Source organism: Dermacentor andersoni, chromosome 3, assembly GCF_023375885.2.
Source record: "Dermacentor andersoni chromosome 3, qqDerAnde1_hic_scaffold, whole genome shotgun sequence".
In the NCBI taxonomy this organism is placed as follows: domain Eukaryota; kingdom Metazoa; phylum Arthropoda; class Arachnida; order Ixodida; family Ixodidae; genus Dermacentor; species Dermacentor andersoni.
The window spans coordinates 202334959-202350081 of record NC_092816.1 but is presented as its reverse complement, the minus strand read 5'-3'; the positions used below and the strand labels follow the sequence as shown (position 1 = coordinate 202350081).

Sequence of the window (15123 nt, the reverse complement as noted above, 5' to 3'; positions counted from 1 at the left end):
AAAAAGCATGTTTTTTTCGTATGCTCAGGCAGAACGAGTTAACATGCATTATATTGAGCAGTAAAAACGCAGGTCATGATAAAGTGAAACATCTCTCATGAAATCAAATCGAGGAAGTGTAATACATTGTGGCATAATGACTTCAAGGGCGATGTGTTATGGCCATGACTGTGTGACAATGAATTCATCAATTTTTAACCTAAATATGTACAGGAACGTTTAATTATCTTATGGCTTGGCGTCTTCCTCCTTTATGAGTAAGATCTGTCCACATTGTGGGCGCAACCAAACAATTATTCTGCATGACCTTCTGCAAAAAAGATTCTGGTGAGGTAGCACATGTGGCGGCGCGCACGACAATCACTCCTGGGGTGCTATGCAGGATGCGCCGAGTTTGGCGAAACTCGGGATCTTCACGAGCTCTGGCGACACCCTAAGATGAAAGCACAAATGGTACCGAGACACAGTTTATCTTTCGACAAGCCTCCAGTTTCATTGGTTTATCTAGATTCACTCTGGGTGGCTATCATTCCTTGGGCGTTGCCTTCTGGGCGGTCGACAAACTGGGGCTCACGTGATCATACCATCGGTGCATGGTCGCGCCTTCTTTCACTTGTTTGTCGTTCCACCGAGTGCATTACACGCACAAGCGAGTTATAAAACAAATGCATTTAATACAATATTATTAGTTAGTTTAACGTGGTTTAAAAGCATTTTACAGTTTACAAGATGTACACTGAATGTGTATTCGACTAATTTGTAATTTAGTACGCTTCGCATTATACCACGAGGGAACACTGGAGTGGCGTCATCACATACATTCATCGGGCGAACATGGCGGCTAAACATCGAAGAGGCCCAGTGTAAACAAACTCGTACAACGAGCTTGCAGTGCGCGACGTAGTGATCAGGCGCGACGATGACCACTATTTCTTGGATAGTTCTGTTCCTCCGTGAGCAACCTTTCCGTGCACCCCGAAAGACTGCGAATAGCTTAGGCGATTTTACAGATCGCAACGCGTACTTACTGTTCACGGCACAATCCTGAACAAACAACTTATCCGGTGCTGCTTCTGTGAGTGCGCTGAGTTCCTCCACTGTGCGTGACTGCGAGCGTCACGAATATTGCATAGTGTGTGCAAAAGGAAGACAGCCGATATAGCTACGATGCGACAAGGAGGTGGTGCCGACGATGGATCTCGCAACCGCCACAGTGACGGAGGCATCGACAAACTGCAGATAAGTATATTTCTACTGTTTCATATTTAGCATAATAATAGTGCACGGATTAAGTCGCTTTCGTAGTAACGAACTGAATGTCCTGCAGTTTAAAAAAGGCATTGAGAGCCAATGAGTGTTCGTGCTTTTACATGTACGTGGGCCCGCGAAAATATGGAAAAGATAAAGGTAACCTTCACTAACTTAGTGATATAACAGAAATTCATCAGTGACATTCCGCCCGCAGAATCTATGGAAGAATATCTTTATCCAGGTGAAATATCAATAGCAGGTACTGATATAAAGCAGGTAACTTATACAAAAATTTCATGGGTTGAACAGCACATGGGAGGCATTACCGACTCGTGATCGCCACGTTACCGATATCCTTGAAAAATGTTTAGAATCGTTGCATTCTACCGGTTATGCAATATGGGACATAAACCTGGAGGTTAACAAAGAAACTTGAGAAGTCGAGGATTGCGCAGAAAGCAAAGTAACAAAAATTGTTGGAGGTAGCATTAAGGCAGGAAGACAGTGGCGTAGTAAACCGTGGCAACTTGTATACTAGTTGAGATTAAGAAAAAAAAATGGAGTCGGTGGGCAGGCCATGCACGTCTTCAATCACTTGTTGCCAATTTATAACAGGTGATTACATAAACCTTACAGAATGAATGTCAAGGAGAGAGAACTGCAGCCGAGGATGGTAGAAAATTACGTAATGGGACAAAAATATGATGTTTGTAGGCATAGGATGCAATCAGCTCGCATAAGACGGGATTGTAGGAAGCGCCATTGATTTTGCAGTGAACAAAAATAGGTTTGTGGTGCTGACAGTAGAGACTCGTGAAGGTTCGAGGACACCTCAGCTGTTGGCACACTAATAAACATTACAATTGGCTCTGAAAAAAACAACCCGTTATGAAAAATAAAGCAATGTTGTCTCGACAAATTGTTTTATTATGCATACACTAAAGGCTTCCACAGTTAAGGGCAGTTAGTACCGATAGTGCAATGAGCATTTTTATTTGTAAATAATGGTTTATGTGCAGTTGATTCATTCCAACAATCCATTTTTTTTGCAGCAAAACATCCTGCTGCTGGAGGCACTCAACCGCCTGGTGGCAGTAGGCGAGCGCCAGGCACATGCTCTTGAGAGTGTGGCAAGGTCCAGAGGGCTGCTCTGCAACAGTAGGATCAGTGCCCTCACTGCTCTCCAGTTGAGCCCCCAGAACACACCTTATAAAGGAGCTTTCAGTTTATTATTTTGTTTGTTATTCAAGAGCATGAATAAAATTATTGCAGTAAACATTTTGCTGTGCATATTGGGACACTTGTAACATGCACTTGATGTCTCTTCAAAATGGGCAAACACGTAAGACAACCTGGACCGTGTAAATGAAAAAGACACTAATGCAGCATATACGTCATTGTGCTGTTTGTTCTTTCTATGTGCAAGAATACAGTGGGTGTTGACTAGCCACAAGATGAACGGTGGGTGTATTTCACAATGAAAAGACAGGAAACAGCATGACCTTAATAATGCTATCGCCTATAGACTGTGCACTCCCCGCTTTAAACGTGCCATTACATGCATGTTCGATACCACATATTCTTTAACAATGTCATATATTTGCATGTACTAATTTTCACACAGCTTAAGCCCATGCATAGCTCACTTGTGATGTATCCATTTCATAGGCCGAATAATTGTACACTTTGTCCTTTTGTGTTGTATGAAAAGCGGCATCCTCTAGTCGGATACAACTTCACAAGACAGGAGAGGCCCCACCCAGATGACCAAAGCACAGCAGCCGATTGCCTCCACGTATAAAGAAATAGTCCCTCTCCAATGAGCGGGTATTAGTGCGTCCAGCGGCAAGATGTCAGTGTAGAGTGTGTGCCCGTTGGTGCAGGCTTGTGTTCACCTGCCGTTGAAGTGCAGATTCTGCGGCCTCCTAAAGTTGTATCTGACTATGGAATCACGTAATGCCTTGCACTGGTTGCATAGACTTTAGCAACTTGATAGCACACAATGATCAGGAACAGAAATCTATAAAGGCGTCTAAGCAAAGCTGGCTGGCCACAGTTCCATTATGAGGGGCTGTAAAAAGGTTTCGACAAATATTCCCATGACGTCCTTGAAAAAGACGTGGTGTTTGGCACTTTTTTAGAATCAATAACAGATTACAGTGAATGTTGTGTAGCACGTCAAAACAAACTGAGCTTAGTTATCTGCACAGCATGTAATGGAAGCTTGTGCTTCACATAGGAAATAAACTGCTCTGTCCAGTACAATTGTTGAATCTGGTGTGGCAGCTATTATGTCAAGTGTCAATATACAAATTACACTTTTCAAAGGCCATTCATTTCACCATTATTTTTGTATGAAAGTTCTTTCAATCAGTGCTTGTATTAGATGAGCAGGTGGACTTGAAAACAAAGCTTTGTTTGCAAATCTTCAGACTTCCATAATTGTGTGGCAAGGCACTGGCATGTTGTCGAACAGCTCACACTTCCTCGGTCTGCACCAAAGAAGCCCAATGCTCTATTTGAAGTTGGATCGCGCAACAATTCGACAACACACAAAGAAGAGTAACATACACAGCAGAGTGTTCTGCTGTGTGTATTTCTCTTCTTTGTGTCCCGTCTAATTGTTGTGCAATTCAACTTCAAGCTTCTGTACCAATACACCCAGTCTTCAACCTCACCAATGCTCTAGTTATTAAGCCACTATGGCGCAACACAAATTAACTCTCCAAAAAATCACAAGCATTAAATTTTACAGCACAGGTGTATGCACGTGCCATATTCTTTACCACTAAACTCAGAGGAATCAAAGGGGCAAGCATTAACCAGCCTTACTGCTGCCGTCACCATCACCATCATGACATCAATGGAAATACAGTGCCACGTTTCAGTAAAGGGAGTGCCAGAGGGAAAGGAGTGACAGCGAGGCTTACAATAAAAATAGCAGTTACAAGAGATGTTCAATGCCAAAATATGCTGCATGTCGCTCATCCTACTTTGACATGGCGGCAAGCTTTTACATGTTTGAGCACATTACATTTTGTTCAATTATTGCTCTAAAGCTGTACAAAAGGTCTACTCGCTCTGCAATTTTTATTTTTATCATGGCGGGCTAAAGACCCACTTTTCATTGGCATCTGCACCACACTTCTCCTGATATGTAAAATGGCCTTGGTGGTTCATGACATCTTCACGCACACCGAGTTGTGCAGAGCATTGGATCTGTATTGTTCTACTGCTTAAGAATTAGAGCTCCATTATGAGACGAAAATGTATGATTTGTCCATCCAGAATAACACCCCCCCCCCAAAAAAAAAAAAAAAAAAAGATACGCTGAACCTATGGCGCATGCATCAACATTGAACAGAGCAAACACTCCGAAGTATTTTCTTCGTGCAAGCCAACACACTAAGATTCTCAATGCATTTTCATTTCGCCACAAATGCATAGGCACAACCGGCTTGTCGCAACATCCGCATCTCGCGCTGCAACGAAGACTCGTCTCCACAGACGAGTCTTCGCCTAGCTCGTCACACAGCCAGCGCACTGAGGTCTTCGACAAGCGAAAATGACGCTGAAACTCCACGTCGGTGATGTAGGTGAACGGGTCCAGACGGTCATACTGAAGCTTGCTGCCGCTGGATGCAATGACACAGGCTGCTGCTGCCGCCGCCATGTTCCCGAGTTGAACTCGGAGGGGGTTTCGCGATGTACGAGTTTAGCACGAGTTCGCCTGTCAATCAAAACCAGAGGTCACGCCCCGCGCGAGGCATCTAACTCTTGTGCGCCCACCCACCACGGTTGGGCCACGCCCAACTTATCTTTCGGCAACAGCGACGCGGTGCCGAGCTGAGAGGCAACAACAATATTGACCGCCGACATAAAACACGCACAACGCACTGTCATCGGTGATGTACTGAGCACCACTACCAAAAACGTAGCGTTGACTGTCGCTGGCTTATGCATATATATTCTCGGGCTGAGATGGCCCTACAACACGGTTTCATTGCCTGCATTGTGGCGACGTCGCGCACAGTAAATAATTACCGGCACGTCACTGCAGCTGCTTGCAAGGCGTCGATGCGCCGAGGGGGACGACGATGCTGAGGAGTGCGTATCGCAGCAGTCGATTGAGATGGCTGCTTTGTCATCGGTGATGTATCGGAGCCACAGCGTCGTAAACACGATCAGCGTCCGAAAATCGCTCTCTCTTCTAGACACAGTACAATGGCATTCCTTCATCACAATCACTGCGCACTCAACAGTTCCAACACCTTCTTGCGTTCGAAGACTCATTTCATAACTGCGCACAAGAGCCCTCACCTGCCAAAATGCGATTGCTGCGGTGTCGTTACGATATCCATCTGCGATCGCTGCTGGCTCCAGCAGAGGTAATCCGCAAGCACCTTTAGAGTGCACAACACACTCAAATACTGCGTACATGCGCTCAGAGGCACCTTCACTGGGCAAGCGATGACAAGCGATGAATTGTGTCGCTGGAAAGCACGCACTCCGTCGCAATGCATCGCAGAGGCTTCGCGCACAAAGATAAACTGGCACATTTTAACTGAACTGCGTCACTACGGACCATAAAATAAAGTACCGCCATTTTGCTGCGACAGCCGTTGCTAGTGTCTCGTGTTTAGAGGGTTGAGCGGGAGCCTTGACAGTCTAGTGAAGCGCCTGCGATGAACAGCCCTACCGCGGCGCTGCGTTTTCATTCCCCTAACAGAGAAAGAATGGTCATGATTGGCTTTATTGAGAATAGCACTGCAGCGCCCCTAGGCGACTTATCACCGTATGAACTCCCTCGTGCGTGCGATCCTCTTCAATGTATCCGCTTCTAAGCTTTCGCCTCACTGTCGCCACTCGCGGCAAGAAGTGTAAAACCTAATAATTTGCTCGATCTCCGTTTTTCATGAGAAATTTCTAGCATTCAAAACTAAAAACAGATACTTAAAGAAATAAAAATGTTTGTCATTTTATTTGTCGTATTTTAACGTATTAGTTTGAGCGAAAGTGTAGGTGCAAGAATGCGCTGCATGAGCCCTGTTCGCATTCCATGGAGGATAGAAAGATAGTGCACGAAAGAAGAGGCACGCCCTTGACGCGCCCGGGAAAGGCGTGGCAAGCGGCTCACGGCAAGTGTGCAGACAGACAGCGGGACAGTCACGGCATTGCTAAGTTGCGATAATCCGTTGATAACAATACGCGGCGCTCGCGCGTTTCGTTGTGCAGCCTTCTGCGCTTGAAACGTGGAAGCAGCGAGCCGCGAAGGGTGCACTGATGTTGTTATACGCGGCTTTTTGTCTACATATTTTTTTGCCTGTAGCTTTAGCGCGTTGCACGCTATCTCAGATCACTGACTGCCGTCGAGCAAACTCGGGTAAAACTCGGGTGAACGAGAAACTCGGCGCATCCTGCATAGCACCCCTGATTAGAGTTTATCCAATAAGATAGGCGCAATCTATCCAAGATCATTTAGAAAATACATCTTCCTTAGATTGCGAAGGGAACTTGCGCTTGAGAAGCGAAAGAACAGTACAAGAAAAATCAACCTCACTTAGACAAGACGATGGGTGACAAAGCAACACGACCGCATTCTGGCTGCATATATAACTTGCTATTCATTTGTACTTTTCTGTCCTTTGCTTTTAGGGCTATTGTTTCCTGTTTCCTTGTACTGATCCGTTTTAATATGCACCACATATGATAATTTCTGTGGTCGCCACTGCTCGGGCGATTGAGGAGCCAATCAATATCCGACATCATCGTCGATGGTCGTCGTGTGATTGGTTCTGCGGCCATTTTTTATAATAAGGCTGTAGACGATTGAGCAGTTATGACGTTCAAAACCATAATTTTGGAGGCGGAGGTATAGTACGGAACGAGCGCTAATCGCCTGGAACACTACTCTTGCCTCCCCCCCCCCCCCCCCCCCACTCCATTCTTTGTTGCCATATGGAACTGAGCTTTCAAAAGACAACAAATTGCAGTCATGGCATCTTCGTGACCGATCCTGAAGATAAGGGATAAAACAGACCAAACCACGAAGATACTGAGGAAATGTTAAGGCTGTCGCTTCGGAGAACTTATGTTTCTAATATTACATGCAACAGCTATTTTTTGGCTCGTCCTTTTGAGAAGGAGGCCACTTTTCTATAAGAAAACTTGACTGGCCGAGTTGGCGGGTCCTGTTGTGGCTGCTAGGATTGTGATCGCCGTAGTCATCCATTATGTGCACCGTAGTCTAATTTTCCGAGTACACGAAAAGATACTACCTGCAGTCGCATCGCTCATGCGGCAAGAGCGGAGCAGAATGTCTCACGCATGTCTGTATGTCATAACTATTGTACGTCTTAGGGGCAACTGGAGAACAGCGTGCTCCGCGTTCCCAACATAACTGCCAAATGAACCTTGCGACAAGTGAGGCGCTGACGTACTCGTTGTGTGTCATTTTGCTCAACTATCTTACCACACTGAGTCCTTTCTTGCCTTCTTCCTTATCTTATAGGATAAAATATAGAAGTTCTGACAGCGCAGCGGTCAACCACCTAAGGATCATATAAGAAATTTGTATGTTCTTCCCGTGGCCTCTTTGGAGCACCTCGAAACTTATAAGCTCCTAAACTAAAACTAAACTACTAAGTTCCGAAACTAAGCTAAAATAACGTGTTATGTAATCTTTAAAATATATGTTCATAATAATCACCCGCCTGTTGTTATGCAGAATACATTACCAAGGGATCTTCGAATAAATGTAAGGTGTTTGGCGCTAAAAGTAGCAGTAGGGGTTACCAGATCAAGAGTGCACTATTGTTTTTCTACTGGCTTTGCAGGCGTCAAGGATGCCGCAAGCCTGGACTCCGCAATTTGCTTCACCGAACTTGGCATGGACTCTCTTATGGCCGTCGAAGTGAGGCAGGCAATCGAGCGGCACATCGGCCTTACGCTATCCGTACAGGAGATCCGGCAACTGACCATCAATGGGCTGCAGGAATTGAGCGAAAATACCAGAGTCAGATAGACAGCTTAAATACAGCTTATGGACAGCAATAGCAAGGATTTATGAAGTGGACCCTAAAAATTTCGCATGCAATAAATTTCATAACAGATAATTCCATGAAAAGAAAACTTTAATTTTGGCAAGACGAACGTTTCTAGCCTTTTCCTTCTTATATTAATGTTCCCACACTACATATACAGCGAACCGCATGTGTAAGGATCTCCTGCTTCTCCTGCCCAAAGCCTTTTGGTATTGGCTCTAACCACTGTGATTTTTTTCGTTATTACAGTGATCGCTATAGTAAGTGGCGGGTGTACAAACAAAAGACAATAAGGCTTCTTTCACAAACACGCGCACAAAAAAGAAAAATGTTTTGAGAATGCAGGCCCACTTCTAGCCTTAAGCCTTTGCTGCGGATGCCTAATTGAATACTTGGAAAAAAAGCAAATGTGGAAGCTATACTGCACCACGCCGTATTACAGCGTACTGCGGAATCTCACAACTACGTAGCGCTAAAGGGGCCCCAAAGACAAGAAACAAACTACATATTACGAATAAAGCGGTCATCCAAAAGTCTATACTCACTACTTTCGTGGTAATAGGTTGTTTAGAAGGAGTGAAATGGAAGGTCAAATTGGAAGTTTTTTAATTCAGTGCCGATATCAAAGCGCGCAACGTAATTGTGGTGCCTTATATTTCAATATTCTTTTGTTTGGTGCTTGGGACATTTTGTGCCTCTAAATGTTGTGAAAGCTTGCTATATTGAGTCTCTCGCTCATTTAAAATGCAATCAAGTGCATTCTTACCGTCAAAAATTTACTAGCCGCGAATATACGCCGTAAATATTGATGACCTCAGGGCGTGCGAATGCTGGAACGTCATCTCGGGCTCGCCACTTTCATCTTTGCGCCTTTTCTGCATTACGAAATGTCTTTTCACGATAGTATAGTCGTTCTAGTGTTATGCATGCGTAATTTACAAATGCAGCCCAGCCAATATTTCTCTTTTGACGTAAGGAGACATTAGCTCGAGAGTAAAAAAGAAATGTGACCCGTCGATAGAACTACCTTTCAAGTATGTCGAATCAAGAAGCACGCAGCCGTAACGCGAGTTTTATGGTTGAAGGGAGGCGGAGGAAACAAAGAGAGAAGGCAGGGATGTTAGCCAAAAATGCGTCTGGTTGGCTAGCATACTCTGGGGGCGGGAAAGAAGGAATAGAAAGATAGGGAGAGAGAGGAAAGCCGCGGTGAGGGCTAGCGCGCGCACGCGGAGGGCCTGAGCGATAGGCCAGTGGCCCTCGAGAAAGACGGATGTGCCCTCATAGCTTTGTGGGCCGACGACCGGTGGGGGCGGTCTTCAAGTAAAACCTGCACCCCCAACGGCGATCGTCTAGTCGTCGCAATGCGATATACAATGGTTGTCTTTCCGACTGAAATCAATGACAATGGCACAATTCTGTAAACAACAGAAAGCTGAGCTAGTTGGTAAGGATTAATAATGCAAAGAAGCGTTAAGACACGGACACAAGAGAAGTCTTGTCCACTTCTCTTGCGTCCGTGTCTGCATGCCTTACCCCTTCTTTGCATTGTAATAAATGTTCTATGTTCTCTTCCACGCCGCAGACGTCCCATGCAGCACTGTCGGTCATTCCATTTAATATAGTGTACGGCTTCTTGAAAGCCACTCCCAACCAGAGCCGGTATAGAAGCGATGCCTGCACAGATATCGCTTCTTCGTTGAAGGGAGTTTTAAAGACGTATAGCGGCACTTTTAAGGGGCAAGAAAGGTGCCCAAACAATGTACTGGACAGTTTGGTAGTTTATAGCTACGCATGCTCTCAAACAAAAATACCAAGTGACAGACTCATGTTTATAAAGATTCGCTTATCATTTCCTGGCCTTTTATTGCTTCATTTGAATTCTTACTAGGGTCCTCAGAATAATTGAAAAATACGAATACCAGTCAAACATTGCATGCTGATTAATTTCTAATTGATTTGGGCTCTCTAGCTCGACATTAGAAATTGTCCAATATTGATTTCTGCTCAACTACAAGGAGAAACAAATTACTACAGCTCCCATTGGAAAATCGTGATGAAAAAGAGGTCGTTTCTGGTTGGTTATGGAGCATAACCGCCTTTGTTGCGGACAAGCATCGAAATTTATAAATTTACCTAAGGAAATTTTCCTGAACAGTTAATGTATGTGCCAATTAATAGGCTTATTTTATTGCCCCACACGCTATGCATCTTAAGGAAACGCACAGTGTCATTAACTTATGCTCAACAGTTTCGCAGCTATTCACTGTGAATTCGCCACTTTTCGATTGCCTAAGAGTATCTTGGCTTTGTTTACAGCAGCTTAGAATTTACGTAACCTATAAATAAAGTTTATTTAGGCAGCTTGTAACTCGTCAAGGTGTTGACATACCTTTATTCGAATGCACGGTGCTGAAGAATCACATGCATCTTCGTCAGTCAATTGAACACTGTAACAGTTTAATGTTTTCCTGATGAGGTGCTGTAACATACTTTCTTGTTATCTTTATTGTCATTTTGGACCAGACTATTTAAAAAGAGATTTATCATTTACAGGCTCCTGAGTGAGCACGGACGTGCATTTGTGAACGGTATTACGAGAATGCATGAAGTGTGCGTTCTTTCCTGCACCTATACATTGTTTATATCGCTCTATTGCATCTGGTTAAATAAAGCGTTTGGTACACAACTCTTTGTTCCCAAGACAAAAAAAAATCGCCGTTTGGCCTAAAGTTGAGGGATCACTTCCGATAAGAAAGCTTTAGACAGCTGTTCGATATAAGGCTAGTAGTACTATCGGCTGCATAAATTGCAGTAATCAGTCGCTCACTAGCCAAATTAGCAAGCATGGTGTCGCGCGCACAGATTTCGCAAAATGGCAGCGGATACTCGCTGTGACATCTCTGGCGTGATGAAGGGTGGCCGCAGCACAAAGCTCGATGCTTCGTGCTGATGTCATTTCTACGCGTCTTCGAGACTTGGGATTACGCGACCTAGCTGGACTGGCGCGCGGGAAGGCTGCGCACACAACGCCACAAGCCATCTCTGTCCGCAAACCAGCTCCAAGATTGGCCGCGCACACAGAGATTGGGAAGAAGAATGGGCGCCATTTTCTGGAGCCCTTTATGAAGCACGGCAGTGCCTCTGTGCCCAGCCGAGCCACGGGCACCACGAGCAGCAGGGCCAGCGTGCTCACCTGCCTCCTTTCGTCCCCCTTAGCCCGCACTCTGCCAGCCTCCTTTTCACGTGCAGAACTGGGCCCTCATCAAGCCACCATTCCTGTAGGTTCTCGCTCGCACGCTTTCCCTCGCACCTACAGAAAACGGCGCAGCTGTGAGTGGTGTGATCTTATCGCATGTGGACCTTTATTGCGACAGCAATTTTATGTACACTTTCAAGCGCACTTCCGCCGTCGCCGTCAGCATCACCGTGATGTTCCTTATAAAGTCCAAGTGCGATAACAGCGTGTCCACGCGCCGTATGCTCTGGGTGCGAGTGAAAGCGTGCGAGCGTAAGCCAAAGATGATGGTTCGATTTCGCATGTGCAAGGCAGGAAGGCGAAGGCAAACATGGCGTCTCACATCGCGCGCAAGCCTCCTGTGGCGTTCTAGCCCGACGGTGGCTGCGTACGGCATGGCTGAGCGCGGCCCGCGGGCCATATGTTGAAAGCGATCTGCGGTCGGTACAGAGTCTAAGTGCGCCGATGGATGATGGTTTCGTGTGCGCTGTGTTCTCGCCGCTTAGTAGGCGCTGAGGCGAAAGGTAGCACGAAGCTCAATTAGCACGCTGCTCCTGTCACTGTTCCTCACCCCAGTGCTTTGACAGCGAGTGTCCACGGTCATCGAGTGAGATGCATTCATGTTTACATGCGCGTGCGTGACGCCATGTTTGTTAGTTTAGATAGCAAATGAATGTTCACAAGTTTGAAGGAAAAAAAAACCAGCCACAAAAGCCAAAGGGCAAGAAGAGAGGCTGTGAACCTCTCTTCTTGCCTTTTGTCTTTCGTGACTGGTTTTTTCCTTCAACTATGTAACGACTGGTCCGGATTTCGACCCTTCTGAAGTTCAACAGTCTGCACGGCCGATATAGCTACTATCCTTAGTCCGTATAGCAGTCTATTTGCTATCGAAATCGATGCTTCGACTTTCGGGCGAAACTGTGACTTTTTACGGGACAACAGCGTGGTGGTAAAGGTCACCTGGAGTGTGCCTATAATTGCTATCGAAAGAAAATGATTGCGTGAATTCGAAAAAGCAAATTAATAACGAAAGGTTGCAAATCAGTTTTCTTACACATTACTTTCTTGTATTACGAGTCCCCTAGAACATATTGACCAATAATAGTTGTTGATTGACTGGGCTTACATGTTGCGGAATTCTAATGATCAGTGTTTGCTGTTTGTTAGCCAAAGACTCCCTTCGCACTTGGTGCGGATCCGTTTTGTTTGCGGTGAAATTCAAGTATGTTAACTGCTCTTTTTTTTTAAATGTCGGCTGGTGGCCTATTTGTCCGTTTGTGTGACACTTGAGGGCCAGTGGGTCTGAAATGGGCTACATTTATTTCCAGGCTATCAAGCCCTTCAGGTATTAAATCGAGCAATGTCATGTGTTTTGACACCCGAAGCAGAGTTACGTGCCGCCGGTAGGAAAGATTTGCCTTCGCTGCAATGGCGTTCATGATGGGAACAGAATACTTCTTGTAAGACTTGGAAAGTGTTTCTAGGTAGACAATAAATTTTTCCCCTTGTACGCTCCCCCTCCCCCTCCCCCCTTGGCCATGTTTCTTTGCGTGCCTTTATATGGCTGGCTTGTCGATTTCTTTTTTTTTTGATCCACTGAACCATTTCACTTTGTCTTTTGGCTTAACTCTCTCGTGAGAGTCATCAATGTCCAGCCGTCGTGGCGCACTCAGGCTCCAGTGCTTCAGTCCAATCATCCTCGTCCATTACTGGCAAGTTCTATTTGGGCTATCAGACGGAACGTCTTGTTTTATTGGTGTGAATTGCACCATAATGATATATACCGCTTTCTAAATGCTTCAATTAGCTCCACTGATCAGAACCAGTTTGTAAACGTTACCTTGTTGTTTCTGTCACTTTTCAGTAATCACGGAATGCCTTGACAACATTATCACATAAACGAAGCTGGTAATGCTCGCTATCTTTAGGTCTGGTACCTGCGGACACTGAAAACTAATGCAACAACTAAAACACCAGCATGAATGAAAATCTTGGAACCCGACTTGCGAACCTCACCTTTCAGGCACAGAGGCGTGACCTTCCTTAGGAATGGGCGATCTGGTTGTCGACGCTCTGCGATTCCCAAGCAATGGCTACGCAGTAGTTTTTTTTTTGCTATGTGTGAAGAACCTAACGAACACATTTAAGCACTGTCTTGAGAGCAATCGGCTGTTGTATTTCACATGCAAAGACCTTCGTAATTGTGTAAACCGGTTTTTGATCGTTATATAAGGAACAGGAGCGAAGTACAGCCTTCCGTTCGAGTACGCACGGCCCGGGGGAAAGGTAGTCAGACGTCACAGGAACCAAACCAGCTGCTTCATGATGTCCACGTTTGTGCCAATAAATTTCCCTACTTTTCTGTAGTGAGTAAAAGTTTGTCTCTTCTGCCAAATGCACACACGTCTCCCAACCAAAAAGAAAACTGTCAGTGAAAAAAAGTTGAGTACTTGTCCTGGAGATTGCGGAAATGTTCCACCTATGAAAAAGTGGGAGTGGCTTCTTCATCTGAGATGCACTCCTAAAACCGTTCCACCCTTTGATGTGTATATTCGCCACATAACAATAATCGTTATCTGCCTTGCTTTCCTTTCCATTCTTGAAAACGCTGCGCTCACTACTTTCCGATCGAGAACGCTCTTTGATAACCCGCATGCGGTTCGTGACTCGGGAGTACCGGGCTCGCAGCATTAAAGAATGGAAGTGCGGGCAAGACCGATGAGTATTGTTGTTGTGAGGCAAACATACATCCCAAAGGGTGCAACTGTTTTAAGAGGACGATGCGCGTGGCTTGCTTACTTTTCTAAAAGACGCCTTCGCTGATCTTTTAGCTTTTTCCCTCCGCGATCACTGCTTGAGGCAGCTCCACCGAACACAGAGCACTCCCACAGCTCGGTGTCACTGCGATAACTTGTCGCCGCCTCATCGTGTGGCCCAGATTCGGTTGACACTACTAAAGAAGCCTGTACTGTCTCAGGCGGCAGTAAATGAGCAAATAATCAATTACGCTAGGTTCTGTATGATGTCGATCGTCTTCCTCGGTATCACTTACATTAGCCGCAAGAACGTCCGCAACCTTTATGGCGAGAAACAACGAGCAGTTAGGCTTCAATAACGTCCCGCCCAATATTCACGAAAGAATCATGGTAGTCCAATAGGGCCAGCAGTAATCACAATTAGGCCGAAAATTAAACAGACCGCATTAAGCTTAGCGCACCTAAAGAAAGCGCTGCGCAAACTTATATGTTAAAAGAATAACCACAAATTAAATGAACATGGAATAATAATTTGCGTTCGGCGGTCGCAGCGAAATGCGAGGGACGTATGACAAATCACAGTTGGCGAGAGAAAATCTTCACAATTACGCTTCGCGAGAAAACATGGTGCGCCTCAATCCGCGTAATTTCGTGCCGGGTGTTGACACGTCTGGTTGCGCCTGCATATTGTGTCGGGAAACGTAGAGGCAGGCTAGGGTAGACAGCGGGAATGTAAAATCTGGGTTCGCTGTCAATTTTAAAATTTGTTATTCTTGCATTGTCATGCGCGCGTGCATTACTTTAGTTACATCGCACCTAACAGGCGGAAGCGAGTGTA

General features: G+C 45.4%; 1 protein-coding gene across 1 annotated transcript in view; it reads left to right on the top strand.

Moving 5' to 3' along the window:
* Positions 1-8399, top strand: part of LOC126524738 (fatty acid synthase-like) — a 307228-nt gene extending 298829 nt beyond the window's left edge. Inside the window, exon 24 of the mRNA XM_050173018.3 lies at positions 8088-8399. Within this exon, the coding sequence (XP_050028975.3) occupies positions 8088-8275 (188 nt within the window). The 3' untranslated portion in view covers positions 8276-8399. The remainder of the gene's footprint in view (positions 1-8087) is intronic.
* Positions 8400-15123: the final 6724 nt, after the last annotated feature.